The sequence below is a fragment of the Synchytrium microbalum genome (assembly GCF_006535985.1).
Source record: "Synchytrium microbalum strain JEL517 chromosome Unknown SmJEL517_scf0006, whole genome shotgun sequence".
Lineage (NCBI taxonomy): Eukaryota > Fungi > Chytridiomycota > Chytridiomycetes > Synchytriales > Synchytriaceae > Synchytrium > Synchytrium microbalum.
The window spans coordinates 714,314-730,856 of record NW_022158355.1 but is presented as its reverse complement, the minus strand read 5'-3'; the positions used below and the strand labels follow the sequence as shown (position 1 = coordinate 730,856).

Genomic DNA, 16,543 nt, shown 5'->3' with positions numbered 1-16,543 from the left:
GGTGATGTTCAACCCTGTGATTTCTGACTTCTGTAAAATCCAAGCAATACAGCAGGCAAGATGGCACAGGGACTAATCAAAAGCAAATCATCGACATCTGGTCCAAGTCATACGCAGCGAAAGGCTGTTCCAGTTGCCAAAAGTAAGCACAGTTCATAATCAAGCCTGATGTTTTGTATAAGAAAAGTGATCTAACGCAGCTTTGGCACTGTGGTAGGTAGTAAAGTGACCAAGAAGAACACACTTGGAAACAAGCAAAAGGAGCTCAAGAGGGTATGCTATTCTCTCCCGTCGTCCCCGTCGTTTACTTGAACATCGCAACCAAAAAAAACATAGAGTCAAACGTTTTTCTAATAGAAACTGACAGCATCGGTGGTAGCCAAGGCTGAAGTACAACTAGCAGCCAAAGTGACGGTTAGCAACAAGCTCACCATATTGAAATCGCAAGCTAAAGAAGGTGCAGCGAATGCCAAAGCACGAATGTTGAAAAAGCAGCTCAAGAAGAAGAGGAAGGCTGGAACTGCCGGTGAAGAAGATAAGAAGAAGGCTGCTGCTGCAGTCGTTGCTGCAACTACCAGCAAGTAGTGATATGGTTTTGAGATGAGAGAGAGAGATACATGTAGTCCTTTACAACGTTATAATTCTATATATTTCAACCAATACAAATGCAACCTTTTCTATGTAATAAGTTACGAAACAAGTTCCACAACCCGATACTTTGGCTTCCCAACACGCAACAAGATCAACTTGCCCTCCATCGTGTCGTCGACCGAGACAATATGTTCAGGGGTAGTGATTTTACGAAACCCCAATGACAGTGCATTCTCAGCTATACATCTCCTGGTACCCTTCTTTGTTGGTAAGGCACCTGTAGCCACAGCTACGTCAATGATTGATTTACCGACGACTTGATCGTATGGTAGCGATGTAAAGTGTGGAGAGGATTGGAAGGCAGATATTATTTCGGCGGGTTTGTACTTTTCGGTAGAGTCGTAGAGGACGTCTGTCATGATGATTGCTTTTCGAGATTCCTCTTCTGTGACAGAGAGGATACAAAGTTAACAGCTAATTTCTTTGGGCAACATTTGCTTTTGTCCTTTTGTTACCTCCATGAACCAACTCTGTGACTTCTGACGCCAAAATTCGTTGTGGGATTTGCTTTGATGGTGATGACTAGGTGAAAGAGTCGATGAGATTCGCATCCACATTTTCCAAGTTCCTTTTTCGTGCCTACCTGATGTTCTTCCATGACCTGCTGAATGAGTGGCAATGGCACGAATGTAAAGTATTTGAGATACTTTTCTACATCTGCATCCGCTGTTTTCTTGAAGAACTATCAAACGATAAAGAATTGGGTGTGAGAGAAGAATCCAACCTGCGAGAAGCACTCTAGGAGAAAATGCTCTCTTGCTGAAAACACACCTGAAAGAAATCAAACGGAGACAACATCTCTGAATCCAACCACATGGCATTCCCAGCACTCTTCCCAAACTTTTCTCCCTGACTATTCACAACCAGTGGAACCACAATACCATACACTTTTCGTCGAAAAGCTGGAATATTGCTTCTCTCGGCTTCAGGCACATCTAAATTTCGTTTCCGAATCATATCTACTCCAGCAGTGATGTTTCCCCATTGATCAGTACCGCCCAGTTGCACTGTACAAGAATGGTTTGTGTTGAGATATAAAAAATCGTATGCTTGTAGGAGCTGGTAGGTGAACTCTGTGAATGATAGGCCTGTTTGAGACTGCAGTCGCGATTTCACACTATAAGGACAGTTTTGAGTACTGAAATATGACTGACAAAAAAAGCTACTGGAAAACTTTCTCCGATGGATGCTCACCTATCACGAGCCAACATGGTGGATATACGAGCCTGTCTACCAGCAAATCCCAAGAACTCGAGCAGCTTCATATCCTTAAACCAGTCCAAATTATTCAGCACTTTGACAGGCTTCATTCCATCCGGAGGGAGTTGAAACCACCCTTTATCCAAAGCCCGTCGATTCAGATATAATTGTGATTTCTCGAATATGGATTGTAATTGTGCTGTGATTTTGGCCGTGTTGGTGTGTACTGTGTCGTGTTGCATCACTGTACGTTCTGTTGATCGAAAGGATGGGTCTCCAATACTGCCCGTTGCACCACCGACCTATGTACGAATGGCAGAGATAAAAAATCACGATGCGTGTACTCGATGACAGACTTAACCCTTTTACCAAAGCAATAGGTTGATGGCCCAACAGCTGAAAATGGATTAACGAGAGAATCAACATAAGATTTCCAACGTGTAGCGATGAAGCTGTAGGGTCAAATCCAGCATAAGCAGCAGTTGGATTCTTGACTAGCGCCCTGGGTGCGTCTCGTCTGAATTAACAAACCAGTGTTAACTGTACTGGTTCAATATGTTTTTGGCAAGTCCAAGCTCCCTCAAATGTCAAACCAATGTTGTACACATCACTTACGATGACACTTCGGCAATCAATCCACGCGAATTCATGGCGGTTATAGGATCCAAAGCGGTTTTGTCCAATGCATTTTGAGGAGGGTCTGGAAGAATATTGATGCTTCGTCTTGCTTGATGATTACAGGATGAGCATAGCGACGCTGTGATTGTACGGGCATCACGGCTGAATAGACGGATTATAGCGCTACGTAGTGCTCTTGACGGCGCCATCTTCATCCTGATGTGCGTGGTTTATAACATGTCTTTTCTTAAAAGTTGGGAGCAAAGGCAGAAAAAAGAGGGGTTTCAACTACTGGTCGCTAGTATATTCGAGATGTTTTAATATGTAAATCACATACTAGCACGCGTATCGACGCGTTTCCGCACTCGTCAAACTTTGGGGTGTTGCTGCCGGATTGCTCCCAACTTTTCTTCAACTTACACATTACCCATTCCAACCACATTGTTTGTACATACAGAACTGAAAGGCAAGTCCCGGATCTCGTACCAATTTCGTTCCATCTGCCCGGCCTAGTTCTTGCGTTTCCACTATACAAGCTGGTTTTAACCCACACAAAACCCCTGTCCCCGGTCGCTTAGAGTCAGAACCCAGTTTGGTCAAACCGTTCATGGCTACAAGTCAAGATGCTGCTCTTGGAAAGATAATTGCGAAATGGGCATCGCCTACTAATAGGTACGGTCGACATTGTTTTCTCTTATCATCGGACTAGGACTTGAGCCTGACACTGCCCACGTACATAGATTCCCAACAGATACAGGCAGTTTGGGCTTCATGACTTTTGCTCCTGCATTCACTTTCTTGGTTGCAGTCGGCGTCGCCCTCTTTTGGTAACCACCGTTGCCGTCAGATCAGAACACTCAATGTCTTTTGACACTCACCACGAAACCGGTTTATGTCCAAAAAGGTCTGGAATGTCGAGAGCCAAGAATGCTCTAACCATGACATTTGCATGTGGGGTGGCATTCTCGATAGTCGCAATACAGTGGGTCTGTTTCGGCTTCAGTTTGACATTCTCCGAATCTGGAAACAGCTTTATTGGTGATTTCGCTCATGCTGGATTCGCAAATCTCGGGTCATGGGCTCTTGTATCGACTGCTCCTGCTATACCATCTATAACCTTCGCGCTCTACGAGCTTGTCTTTGCTGCAGTAGCTCCAACCTTTATATTTGGAGCAATCGCTGAACGATTTAGGTTACCACCGATGATGATATTTATAGTCTTATACACGACTCTGGTATATGATCCACTAGCGCACTGGCTTAATGGATCACAGGGGTGGCTCAAGACGTTTAACGGTACTGGGGTCATAGATTTTGCTGGGTCATCGACTGTGCATATAGCGGCTGGAATGGCTGGTTTGGCTTATGCACTGATTATTGGCAAGAGGAAACCGCATCCTGATCACGCTAATGGAGACTATCCTATGATGGTGAAGACTGCTTGAATTCCTGCGTCCAACAAGGCTTCTCGTTATTTGACAGCATGTTCCTTACCACTAGCCACATCATCTGGTCCAAGTCTTTCTGGGATTTACTCTGATCTTCTTTGGATGGTTTGGTTTTGTTGGTGGGAGAACGCACGATGCTTCTGCAAGGGCTGCTGAAGCTTGTGCGCTCGTAGCCATCGCCGGATCAGGTGTGTTTTTGGACGTTCTCGCAATCTTTGACTTCCTGTCGTTAAAACCATTTCATTTGCAATAGCTGGAGGTCTCTCATGGAGTCTATTTGATTATGTTTTCTCTGGACAATTCTCGTCACTGGGATACTGTTCTGGTTCTGTGGCAGGACTCGTAGCTATATCAGCTGGAGCTGGAAATATGTCTCCGTGGGCTGGAGCACTTACAGGCGCGCTAGCTGGAGTGCTCGTCAACATGTCATGCTCAGTCAAAAACTTTGGGCATGGATGGGTAGACGATGCACTCGATACATGGTCGATCCACTTTGTAGGAGGAGTGGTAGGATCTCTATGTACTGGATTATTTGCTGATTCTTGGGTTGTAGCGATGAATACTCCATCTGCAACATTGGGAGGAGCGATATCGGGACGTGGTGCACAGTTAGGATATCAAATACTGAAAATCATAGTTACTGGAGCATGGTCGTTTATTATCTCATACTCTATATTATATATACTAAACAAGATACCTGGCTGCCACCTAAGAGCCACTGACAAAGAGGAGGACGAGGGAATGGATGCTTCCCAAATGGGTGAATTGGCCTATGATCTGATGCCTGCGGACCTGAAACGATTATATGAACGTGAATTGGGAGTAGATGAAGCCACTGCAGAGTTACTACTGAGTACAGGAGGAGTATCGAGAACTCTGACTGGTGGTGGTGACTCTATAGTTGATATTGAGATGGGGCCATTACAGTCTAATGGATATTCATCTGTTCCCGAATATACCACTGGTGCTACCGAAACGGATACACAGAAAACTGCGATACCCATGGGTGGTGATGCTATAACCGCTGCTGAGGATGAGAAGGATGATAATGTAAATTTGAATGGGTTGAGTCATGGGCGTGCCGTAGTGCCGTTGGCGTCATCGTCAGCGATACCTCTGCTTACACAAGAGTCAGATATAAATGACGAGGAAGCTTAATGTTTTTGATGTCAAATTTATTATACAACAGTAGAAGGGAGAAGGGTAATATATAGAGTATTTGCTGTGACAGCAATTGTTGGTTTGTTCGTGTTGCTTGAGATCACACGGGTAGGCGGGGCTTATTGCAACAGAGACTGAAACAGTTCATCATACCAAACACCTACCTTTGTGCATCGACTCGAACGTCAAGCACTTTCTCAAAATAATAGTATGCTATGAAGCTGTATCTACCAGACAGCATGGCGGTGAGGGAGCAAGCTTACTAACGATGTAGCTGGCCAAAGTCACTGCAAACACACAGACCAAAACCACTTTTCAATGTTTGAGGATTTCTCTTCAAACAAGGTCATCAGCTGTATCTCAATCAATACCGTGCTCAAAGTGTACCTTCCCTGTTGTTGTCAACCTCGTCGATTCTAGTTTGGAAGTTCACGATGAACATTCAAGCTAATGGTCACCTATCAACAGAAGAATCTACGTAAGTTTCTCCGTGCTCGTCACGATGGAGCGTTTTTTATTGACGGTTTCACGCTCTGTCAGCTTACAAGCAATCGCCGACATCAACTCTGGAAATTATGAATCCTTCGCTAAATGAAGTCATTGTTGAAGGTAATTTACCAAATGCAGTACGGAAAAATACTATTGAACGTAGTTCAAAGACAAATTCTTCTCAAGTAGAGCCTCATCTTCGCTACAAGGTGTGGGACATCATTCTATCAAATGCTTCCAGAAGTTCAAGAGGAACACTTGCCAGGACTTGCAAAGAAATGAATGCCCTTGCAGTCAAGTATTTGTACCGTGAAATCAGTCATGTGAGTAGCTTTTAAACAAGCGCTGCTTAGATAACCGAAGCTCACTCAAGAACTTTTGAAACAGGCAGCAGGCGAATGTATCCTCATATTATTGGAAAGGATAGAAAAACCAGCCGCAGGATTCAGTCAGAATGTCTTCGCCAATGTGCGGATTTTGGAACTCGAAAGGCTGCGATGGTGTTGGTACCGACTTTTCCGCAAACAAGTTGCCCCCCAAGCTCAGAATATTATGAGTGGGATGCCACCAGCTGTCGAGACAGAAATCTCAGAAAGGATAAAGGACAAGGCCGAGCAGTTAGTAAAGGTTTGCAACCAAGCTACTTGTATAAAATTCCATGGGGCTTCGAATCTTCTTCAGTCACTCGCACGTTTCTTTCCAAAAACTATTACCGATATAACCCTTCCCATTGCAACATTCGACTCGCACGAATTCGCTGAATTTGCTGCCAAATCGCCATCCATAAAAAGATTGCGTATAATAATGTCAGTCGAACGGAAATGCAATGGTGCAGTAACGGCATTCATTGAGAAGCAATGTCTTGAAACATTTCAGACCATAAGAGCCAAAGAGACGTTAGGGCGCCATATAGTACATCTAGATGGTAGTCAGCTTATGAAGGCCCTACAAGTCAGCAGCAAAGGATCGCTGATAAAGCTGAATCTGGATTCAGTTGATATAAGTGACGCCGCTGATCAGTCATTATCTGCCTATAAAAGCTTGCATGACCTGTCTCTGACAAATGTTATAATGAAGGATTGTCCTGTGGATGGAGCGGAACAAACCAAAGGTCAACTTCGAGCTCTATTCATTGACGGATCAAGCCCGATACCTAGATATATCTGTAGTCTTCTAGAATCAAATCACAAAACCTTGAAAGAGCTGAAACTGGTCCATCCCCTTCCTGGAAACGACGTTTGGAACGATCTCTTCAATGAGGGGCCTCGTATCCCACAAGATCTAACAGTACACCTAGATCGCTCCGTATTCCATCTCGAATTTAATAGGCTGAGCTCTATAAATATGTCAGTTGCAGATGCAAACCGAGGTGGACTCGAACACTACTTGACCACAAAAGGAAGCCAGTTGAAATATCTTCGACTCTCCGCATACACGGACGACATATTTGATGTCAGCATGATAGTCAAATGCTGCTCTAAACTTCAAACGTTGACTTTGGATAACTTTGATATTCCTGATTGGGTGTTTATTGATCTCGTATCCACCATGGTGTCTCTGGAAACGTTAAGGCTAGCACCAAAATTTAGAAAAGTATCCGCAAACATCATCGCAGAAGGAGCAACGAATCGGCCAAGGAACTCGTCGAGACTCTGGATAGTTCCTTCCCATCGAACTACGTTTGAAGCTAGTGGAACTCTACTAGATGCCCTGTCCGGTGTCGAGGAATATGACAGGTACACGGTCTTCTGGGAGCAATTTGGAGAACTTCTCGAAACTCATAATGTTGAGGTGGACAGTGAGATGATGTTGCTAAAGGACGTTGATAAGCAGGTGTATATAGATGGGCCAGATACGTAGGAACGATGGTGAGGAAGTTAAAATGTAGACGAGGTAGAGAGAAGGAACAGCCCGATCCTTTGATGTTGTTTTTGGTATTCAACAGACAAAATCGCCTATATAGAGCATAAGCAACGGCAGAAGTCGGCAGGCGACTTATGAATACAAAATATTGTAACTGTTGCAATGGAGTAGCTGTTACGCTCGCTGTTGAGTGTGTATGGGCTTTTGACGCGTCGATGATTATGAACTTCGAAGATTCTTTCAAGGCGCTAACAACTAGGGACTACGGATACTGTCGATATTCTCCTCCTGGAACGCGTGGCTTTCGTCTCTTGTTGGTTGGTTTCTTCAAATTCGCTTGTCAACAAACAAAAAAGTTTCTTTTAAAGCACGTACACATAACAGGCAGTCGCTTCAAGTAAAGCGCCTCCAGATAGTACCGTATTCCTATAGCAGTGGAACTACCGCATCAGTCTTGTTATCGCCTCGCCATCCACATCTAAAATGACCAAACGACAACAGACGTTCAACTTTTCAGCTGGGTACGTTTAGACATGACGTGTTTTAATTCCAGAACGAGCAAATACGATGCATTTTGCTAATCATTCTATATATAATCTTAGGCCAGCAGTACTCCCACAACCTGTGCTCGAGATTGCCCAGGCTGAGTTGCTAGATTATGGTGGATCAGGAATGTCAGTCATGGAATTATCTCACCGCTCTCCCGAATTCGAAGCAATCAATGATAAAGCCGATGCTGATTTCAGAGCATTATGGAAGATACCTGCCAATTACCGTGTCTTGTTTATGCAGGGAGGTGCTACTGCCCAATTCTCAGCCATGGTGTACAATCTGGCCAAGACTGGAAAGGCAGACTATCTAGTTACTGGGGCTTGGGGTGAAAAGGCTGTAGAGGAAGCAAAGAGATTAGGGCTGGATGTTGGTGTGGTGTTCAACACCAAGGCTACCAAACATGATGGAAACCTGCCACCTGTGGATTCGTGGAAGTTTAGCGACGATGCGTCCTATATCTGGTATTGTGCTAATGAAACAATCCATGGTGTGGAGCTGCCTGAAACCATAGTCGAGAACTTCCCACCCGGTATACCAGTAGTCTGTGACATGTCATCAAACGCCTTGTCAAAACCTGTAGATGTCAGTAAATATGCAGTCATATTCGCAGGTGCCCAAAAGAATATCGGACCAGCTGGTGTCGTGATTGTCGTCATTCGTGAAGACATGCTTGGAACATCGTATTTTCCAAAATCACCGTGCCCAATTATGCTCGACTATAAAACATGTGCAGACTCAAAATCCTTGTATAATACACCACCAACATACAGCATATACATGGTTGGACTCGTGCTTGACTATATGGTCAAACAGGGTGGTCTAGCCACCTATAACGCAGCAAACGATATCAAATCCGGGAAATTGTATGACGCTATCGACTCTTCTCATGGTGTATTCATGTGTCCCGTCAAGCCTGAATACCGATCGAGAATGAATATACCATTCAGGGTTTATGGTGAGGATGGTAAACCCAGCAAGGATGTTGAAGAAGAGTTCTTGAAGGGTGCGGAGGAATTGGGGATGGTGCAGTTGAGAGGTCATCGTAGTGTAGGTGGTATCCGGGCCTCGTTGTACAATGCTTTGCCGATGGCTGCAGTTGATGGACTGGTGGCTTATATGAAGGAGTTTGCTGCTAAACGACAGCATTGAAAGGGGGTGGCGGAAACATATATTACATTGGGCACTTGGGAATATGGACTTGCAAATGAATAGATCCTCATTCAATATAGAATCAAATCAAGGCACGTTTGGTCTAACATTGATGTGCTGTGTGCTTGGGAATCGAAAACAGCGACGCTGTGGTTGACCTCATTCAAAATTCAGATGCGTACAACAAAAAGAGTAAGGAATTGAAGTCCGAAATTATGCGTTTAGTATTTTATACCCAAAAAAAACAAAGAGGTCAGTTGCGTTACCAGAAAAATGGTTCTCAGGAATGCCCTAATTTATAATTGTTGAAGTATGGTTCATCATTTTCGACGAATCAAGTTCGTGCTTGAGTGCTCTGGGCATCTGCCACTCCTCTCAAAATGCGAGTCATCAGGTCCTGTCATATAGGTTTGAGCATAACATCATCAAAAGGTTGGACAACTGAGAATGTTTGCTCATATGTGCTTATGGCAATGATTGGGGTACATTGGTTGATGTTGTTGATGGATTGATCATTCTTGCGGCTGCCGTTGTTGCTCAGTTCGCAAAGTTTATTGGAAAACAAAAGAATGTTGTCAGCAATAATCTGGTAGGGACTGCCCAGCTAGAAGTAAGTAGCACAATCAAAATACCTTAATATCACAGGAGGCGGCTTATCGCTGTGATGAATCTCTAACAGAGAGCCAGAAACAGGTATATTATAGGTCACGTTATTATTTTAGAATGATCTACATGCTTGTTTTTGGTTGGTAAGAGACATAATATAGGGCCATCTGTCCATATCTGATTTTTACAACTATGCAGACAATCTCTACCCATCATCACGTTTCCAGACTTCAGCCACACCTTCACATTCCCATTCAAAATGCAAAATTGTAATAGTGCGCATATGGACGTATGACTTGGAGACATTTACTATGGAGTCTAAATTATTCATTGGAAATCTAGCTCCTGAAGTCACTGAATATGCTCTAAAGAAGCTCTTTGAACCATATGGCAAGATAACAAAGGTTTGGACCGCAAAGCATTGGTCTGTCTGTTCGGAATAGTTTTTGTGCTAATACCATGATCCTGTCCAAATATAGCTGGAATTCATGTGGCATAAGAGTGGTATCAAGAAGGGGCAGCCTAGAGGATTTGCATTCCTTGATTTTGAACGAGCCGAGGTAGACATCAACTGTCTTTTGTGAATTTGAATGAAACACTCGAACGACGACTATAGCTGCTTGACGGAGTTAATGATTATTTTATAGGATGCCAATCAAGCTAAATTAGCTATGAATCGACGACGCTTGGGTGGACGCTTGCTGCAGGTCTCGTTTGCAAACGATCGGGTAAGCACAAAAAAATCTCAACGGAGTCAGCCTCATAGAAGCGCCGTTTGACGCTCTTTCCCATCTCACAGCCTGCAGATGATGCCTCATCGTCTGATAAACCTACTCGTCGAACCATACAACCAACTGTGAATGCTGATGATTCGCCGATTAATCTCAAAGTGCAACCAAGGACTCGTCATTTACCGTGAGTATACGACTTCTACCCGAGCCCCCTTTTCGCTCGAATTGAAACTCACCTTATAACAATTTTCTATAACAGGATTGAAGCAAAACTAAGTGCTCTAGATCGTAAACTTTTCGAACTCGAACATGAACGACAGAAACGAGGTCTACCGCCTATACAGCTGGCGAATGATGTTAAAGATATAAAGAATGAGGATGTGGAAGAGTAAGAGAGTCTTTTTGAATGTCATCAATTATACTCTCACTCACGTAAAATGTTTTTGGTCCTTTAGGAAGCAACTCGAAACACAAACAATCGAAAAGAGGCCGGGCCTGCCATCATCTTCAACGAGATCGTCGCGGCGGCCACATCCATACAAGTAGTCTAGAGTGTTGGATACGTGAGGGGACCCGCTAGAGGCTTCAGCAAGGGCCTTTTTCGCAATACGTGATATGTGGTGATTTCTTTTCAAACGCAAGTCTGAACGTGCCCAGTGGTCAATTATCAGCTAGATCTTGGAGATGTTGCTATTTTAGAGCTCTAAACCAATGTAGTTGAATCAGCGAGTTGATGTAATTGTATATAAAACACGTGTAAAAACCTTCGCAACATAGAACAATAGCAACAAATATCAAATCTCAGTACATTGGAATGTGACTTGGCGGATTGTTGGTCAGATTCATCGTTGCTGGCTGGTTGTCGCATTTTTTGCATCCCAGATTTAGACTTCCAGGACACGATGGCGGATTCCGTAGCAGAGCAAAGAAGACTGGTAAGTGCGTTGCAGGTCGCTCGTTATATTGATCTAGTCTGGATCCTCACAATGTTGTCTCTCTTTAGGCACAGCTCGAGAAACAACGATCCAAAGATGTTGAAGAATTGCAACGACGAAAGAACGAAATCCAAAAAGTAATTCAACTGAAATATTCATCAATGGCCATTTCATATTACAAAACCCCTTCTACCTCAACCTCCTTCTGCCATCGCAACATCAAACATTGATCAAAACATTCAAATGCAAACGTCGACGCCCACCACTATACTAACGCCCTTTCTTTATTCGTAGAGCTCAAACGTAAAAGTCGGATCAGACCGCTTCGTCTCTCACACCAACGATGCAGACGATGAGCTCAAGAGACAAACTGTCGGCCTAGTCAGACTAGAAGACTTTCAACGTATACGAGACAATATTGATAAAGCTCGTCAAGATGAATTGGAAAAGGGCAGATCAATGTATGTAGTTACCCTTGGTTCAGGCCAATTTTTTTCGAACTAGCGTTGGAAGCATTGCAACTCACAACTATGTTAGTGACAAGGTATCTAAAAAGAAGAGAAAGCCTGAATCTAAGGCCAAGCTATCATTTGGCGACGATTTAGAAGAAGGTGGTGATGGGGGAGCTGATGTGGAAGATGGTGAGTCCGTTACCTTCCCGACTTGTGTTTGTTGTCTGACAGCGGCAGAGATGCACACGAGGAACCCATGTGATGAAATTGATTTGTATCATCAAACTTTATTGCGCGAGGGATTGGTCGAAAGCAAGATCTCTATGGTTGAGTTTTTAAATCAATCCCAAGGAACGTATAACAATCTTCTCTCTGATGGGCCATCCTCCACGACATATTTGGAAAGAGAAAAAAAACCCAAACTACATGGACAATAATAGCTCTCTAATACCTTCAACTCTCACGATTTAGATGACGAACGAACTTCCAAAAAACTGAAAAAGAATCCACACGTCGACACTTCCTTCCTCCCAGATCGTGAACGAGAAGAAGAAGACCGTCGTGAACGTGACAATCTGAAACGAGAATGGGAGCAAGATCAACAGAAAATTAAAGGTATGTACTACATTGAACAAAAAAAATCTTATTTTACCTTGACTGGATACGTTTCTCTCAGCGTAACTCTCTAACTCACAATATATTTCTAGACGAAGCAGTTACGATAACATACTCGTACTGGGATGGCTCCGGACATCGTAAATCGGTTGAAGTGTTGAAGGGAGATACGATTTCCAAGTTTTTGGAAAAGTGTCGTTTGCAATGGCATGAATTGAGAGGTGTTCATGTGGACAATCTCATGTATGTGAAAGAAGATCTTATTATACCGCATGTAAGTTGTTGTCTGTTGAAGGGGTCAAGACTTGGTGGCTGTTGTGCGATGCAGTAAAAGTAGCGTTTGGTTACCCCTCAGTGGTGTCTTTGCTTTTTCGCTTGCTTTCGTAGATGCTGACCTTTGATTCGTCTCTATTTAGCACTATACATTCTACGACTTTATCATAAACAAGACTCGCGGGAAATCAGGTATGTATTTGGGAAAATGGTTTCTGGTACAATCATTATGTAGGTTTTTTAATTTTTTTGCTTGTAGGTCCACTCTTCAATTTCGAAGTCAAAGATGACGTTCGACTAATAAATGATGCGACTAAAGAAACTGAAGATGTAAGCATATAGTAATCTTAGCAACGTTCTCTTTTGCCATTTTTTCAACTCAAACCTCAAAAAAAAAGTGCTGACCTTAACACGCTTCTTGTAGAGCCACGCTGGCAAAGTAATGGAGCGTTCATGGTACGAACACAACAAGCACATATTCCCAGCTTCAAGATGGGAAATATTCGATCCTCAGAAAATGTATGGCAAATACTCTGTCAAGGACATGAACAAGATGAAGTTGGAACAAGAACTCTTAAAAGATGCTTTGCTGTACAAGTGATGAAATCCTCTCAGATTTGCGGTCAGTTCTGCTTTAGACTCTTTGATTCGCATTTTATCATGTAAAACCAACACCTACTTCTACACACAAATCCTTTGTTTAATATATTTGCCACTGTTGCATCCTACATCATTTTTTCTTACACATCTTCTTTGTTACACATCACCCTTGGTGCATTGGAACTCATGCGTACTCTGTACTGCAAGGTGTCAGGAAAGACGAGAAAGCCTGAATCTAAAACCCAATTATCACCTGATGATAATTTAGAAGTCGGTGGTGATGGAGAGCTGATTTTTAAGGTAGGGTCGTCTATACGATTTGAATTCACGCCGGTTTTCTTTTGTTGTTTGTTTTCAAAGTATGAGGTACACACACGAGAAAACCGATGCTCGGGATACGCACTCCCTTTTACACATAGAGATCGAACGTAAAAGTCGACTCAGAAGGATACCGCTCAGACAGAAGCGGGCCAGACCATGGGCTCAAGACACAAGCTGTCTCGCCAGTGAGATTAGAAGACTTTCAACATATCCGATGCGGAATCAAGCTCGTCTTGATGAATTGGACAAGAGGAGATAAGCGGATGTTTTTATTTTTCGCAGGTGAAAAAAATACATGGCGCAAACTCACAGTACGGTGGTGACAAGATATCTGAAAAAGAGAAAGCCTTAAATGAAGAGGAAGTCTTGAACCTAAAGCCTAACTATCATTTGGTGATGATTTGGATGATGATGGAGACGGAGGGGATGTGGAAGACGGTGAGTCTCCTAGTCTTCTAAATCACTTGTTTTTTTTTCGTTGACAAGAACTGTAATTGCCCGAGAACAAGAGGGAAACCATACGAAGAAAATGATTTTTCAACATTGTGTGTTGGAAGGCGAAAACCCAGTCAATCTCGAAGTGGATGCTTCTGTCTCAACTAATATTTCCCTCATTCCTTTAATACACCCCGATTTCACATACAGCCGCATTTCTAGATGAAGCAGTAACGCCAGCATATTCGTACTGGTATGGCTCTGGAGATTGTAAGTCGGTTGAAGTGTTGAAGGGAGATAAGATTTCTCAGGTTTTTAGAACAGTGTCATGTACAAATGTCATGAATTGAGAGGTGTGCACGTGAACAATCTCTTGTATGTTAAGGAGAATCGTATCTTATACCGCATGTAAGTGATAATGTTTGATTGTTACGCTGGATGTGTTTCTTCAAAGAAGAATATGGTGAGCTTTGCATGCATACTTTTGGTGTCCATGGCATTGACATTATTTCTCTCGTTTTTCAGAATTATGCATTCTGCGAATTCATAAACAAGACTCGTGGTAGATTAGGTATGTTTTTGTGAATAACTTCCTGATTTGAAAAACGCCAAACGTCGAATTACTCTCCCGCAATCCTTCGTGGTTGTTGCATTTTGTTCCACCCTTCAACTTCAAAGTCAAGGATGACACCCGAACTATTAATGATGCGAACAAAAAGGTGAAGACGGAAGCTGTTTAAAGCATCGCTGATCACTTTGGCCATTTTGTCGTCAACCACCACGCCAAAAAATGGTATTCACTCACCATACTATGCTTACTGAGAGCCACGTCGGCAAACCAATGGCACTTTCATGTTACGAACACAACAAGCACATAGTCCCAGCTTCAATATGGGACATACTTGACATATGACACTTCTTCTTATAATACACAAATCCTTTGCTCGATATATTTGCGACAAAATGCATTCTACAACATGCTTTTCCTACACATTTCGTTTTGTTACGACAGATTTTACCTCTTCACATCGTTGTGACTTCGTTTTCATTGCCTTGTTGCTTTGAAATAATTTCACCTTCTTGAGGTCCTTCCTTGTTTGGGAGTTTTTCAGCATGCTGAGGTCCTTCTGTCTTTGGCACCTAGGTTGTATTGAGTAGGTGTGAGCACAGTCAAAAAAATGGATAGGGGTACCGTATCGCTCACCCATGTGGCAACTTCATCTTCGTACTCTTCCAAACGATGAATGACCAAATCAGCATCGCCCTTCATGATAACCACCTATTGGGAAAGAAAAGCAATGTTAGACAATTGCCAGCCAACCCGGGGTACACTCTTCGTACATTCTTGGTTGAATCCAATACAACTTGACATTCTTCACAAGACAAGGACTCGACATGAAGAGCAACAACTGCCTGTTCTTCATGACCGAGACATGACACATCAAACTTGGTGAAAGTGTACTCCTTCTGTTCGACACCTGCAGAGGTGGTAGCCATAGATACAAAGGAAAATGCAGACACGTTGTCATCCTTTATGCTAGACGAGGCTGCTACTTCAGTGGATGATGGTGTATCAATTGAGTAGATTGTACCGAATATGGGAATAGCGCTAGCGGCAATGATAGGATTGGGTAATGAGGCTTCAATGTGAAGGGCGTTGACGTCATCACCCATATGGGCAAGCATTGAAGTTGAGCTGACGACATTATCACCAGTGGGAGTGGCGTATATAGATGAATCGCCACTCTTGAAGTTGTCGTCATCGCGAGTGGTATTGATTACAAGACTCATACCAGCTCCATCATCAATGCTGTCTGATGTTGAATCAAGGATGTCAACTAGTTTAATAGTTTCACCTTGAGACAAACCAGATCCTGGGGCTGTGGCTGATTCCATAGATGGTTCAGCTACGATATCAGCAGGAGATTCACCTACAATACCAACGGGAGCAGACACAACCACATTTTCAGCAGTACATTCGACAGGAGATTCGACTACATTGCCAGGAGTAGATTCAACTACATTGCCAGCAGAAGCAGCTTCTTTTCCTGTTTCGACTACACCAGGTGTCCCTACAGCAACGTTTGAAGTTGGTTCGACCTCCAAAGTTTCAGCTACCAGAATAGCGTCACTTGCAGCGCGAGTATTGTTGAAGTATTCATAAGCTTTGTATGATGATTCGAATAAATTAGTGTAGTCGAAATCATTCATTGGACCAACATCGGTGACGTCCAAGTGTTGAGCTGCAGATGGTGTCCCAGCCATACTGTTTTCACCAGTTGCAATGATTTGATCACCAGTACTGCTGCTCTCATTCTTTACGAGGGAACCTTTATCATTTTTATTGAGAGATGATGGAATATCGCTAGGTTCGACATGGATGGCATTGCCAGTAGACAAGATGCTGTCTTGTTGACTTTCGAACTTGGCACGTTTGTGCAAGG

The 16,543-nt window shown here is 43.2% G+C and overlaps 4 protein-coding genes across 4 annotated transcripts; 3 read left to right on the top strand and 1 right to left on the bottom strand.

Moving 5' to 3' along the window:
• Window positions 1–689: 689 nt before the first annotated feature.
• On the bottom strand, window positions 690–2,684 carry SmJEL517_g01852 (tyrosine---tRNA ligase; the record flags this gene model as incomplete). The annotated part of the gene is made up of 7 exons (XM_031167780.1): window positions 690–1,036; window positions 1,107–1,173; window positions 1,235–1,333; window positions 1,423–1,768; window positions 1,846–2,153; window positions 2,221–2,368; window positions 2,467–2,684. The coding sequence occupies 7 exons, from the start codon at window positions 2,682–2,684 to the stop codon at window positions 690–692; spliced, it is 1,533 nt and encodes a 510-aa protein (XP_031026375.1).
• A 392-nt stretch (window positions 2,685–3,076) lies between these two features.
• On the top strand, window positions 3,077–5,075 carry SmJEL517_g01851 (uncharacterized protein; the record flags this gene model as incomplete). Its single annotated transcript, XM_031167779.1, has 5 exons — window positions 3,077–3,141; window positions 3,210–3,296; window positions 3,374–3,899; window positions 3,970–4,105; window positions 4,171–5,075. The coding sequence occupies 5 exons, from the start codon at window positions 3,077–3,079 to the stop codon at window positions 5,073–5,075; spliced, it is 1,719 nt and encodes a 572-aa protein (XP_031026376.1).
• Window positions 5,076–7,913: 2,838 nt separating this feature from the next.
• Window positions 7,914–9,131, top strand: SER1 (phosphoserine transaminase; the record flags this gene model as incomplete). Its single annotated transcript, XM_031167778.1, has 2 exons — window positions 7,914–7,951; window positions 8,033–9,131. 2 exons carry the CDS (start codon window positions 7,914–7,916, stop codon window positions 9,129–9,131), a joined length of 1,137 nt encoding a protein of 378 aa, XP_031026377.1.
• Window positions 9,132–11,370: 2,239 nt separating this feature from the next.
• Window positions 11,371–13,344, top strand: SmJEL517_g01849 (uncharacterized protein; the record flags this gene model as incomplete). The annotated part of the gene is made up of 9 exons (XM_031167777.1): window positions 11,371–11,403; window positions 11,472–11,540; window positions 11,698–11,864; window positions 11,941–12,044; window positions 12,327–12,470; window positions 12,563–12,744; window positions 12,887–12,935; window positions 13,003–13,073; window positions 13,168–13,344. 9 exons carry the CDS (start codon window positions 11,371–11,373, stop codon window positions 13,342–13,344), a joined length of 996 nt encoding a protein of 331 aa, XP_031026297.1.
• Between the last annotated feature and the right edge of the window lie 3,199 nt (window positions 13,345–16,543).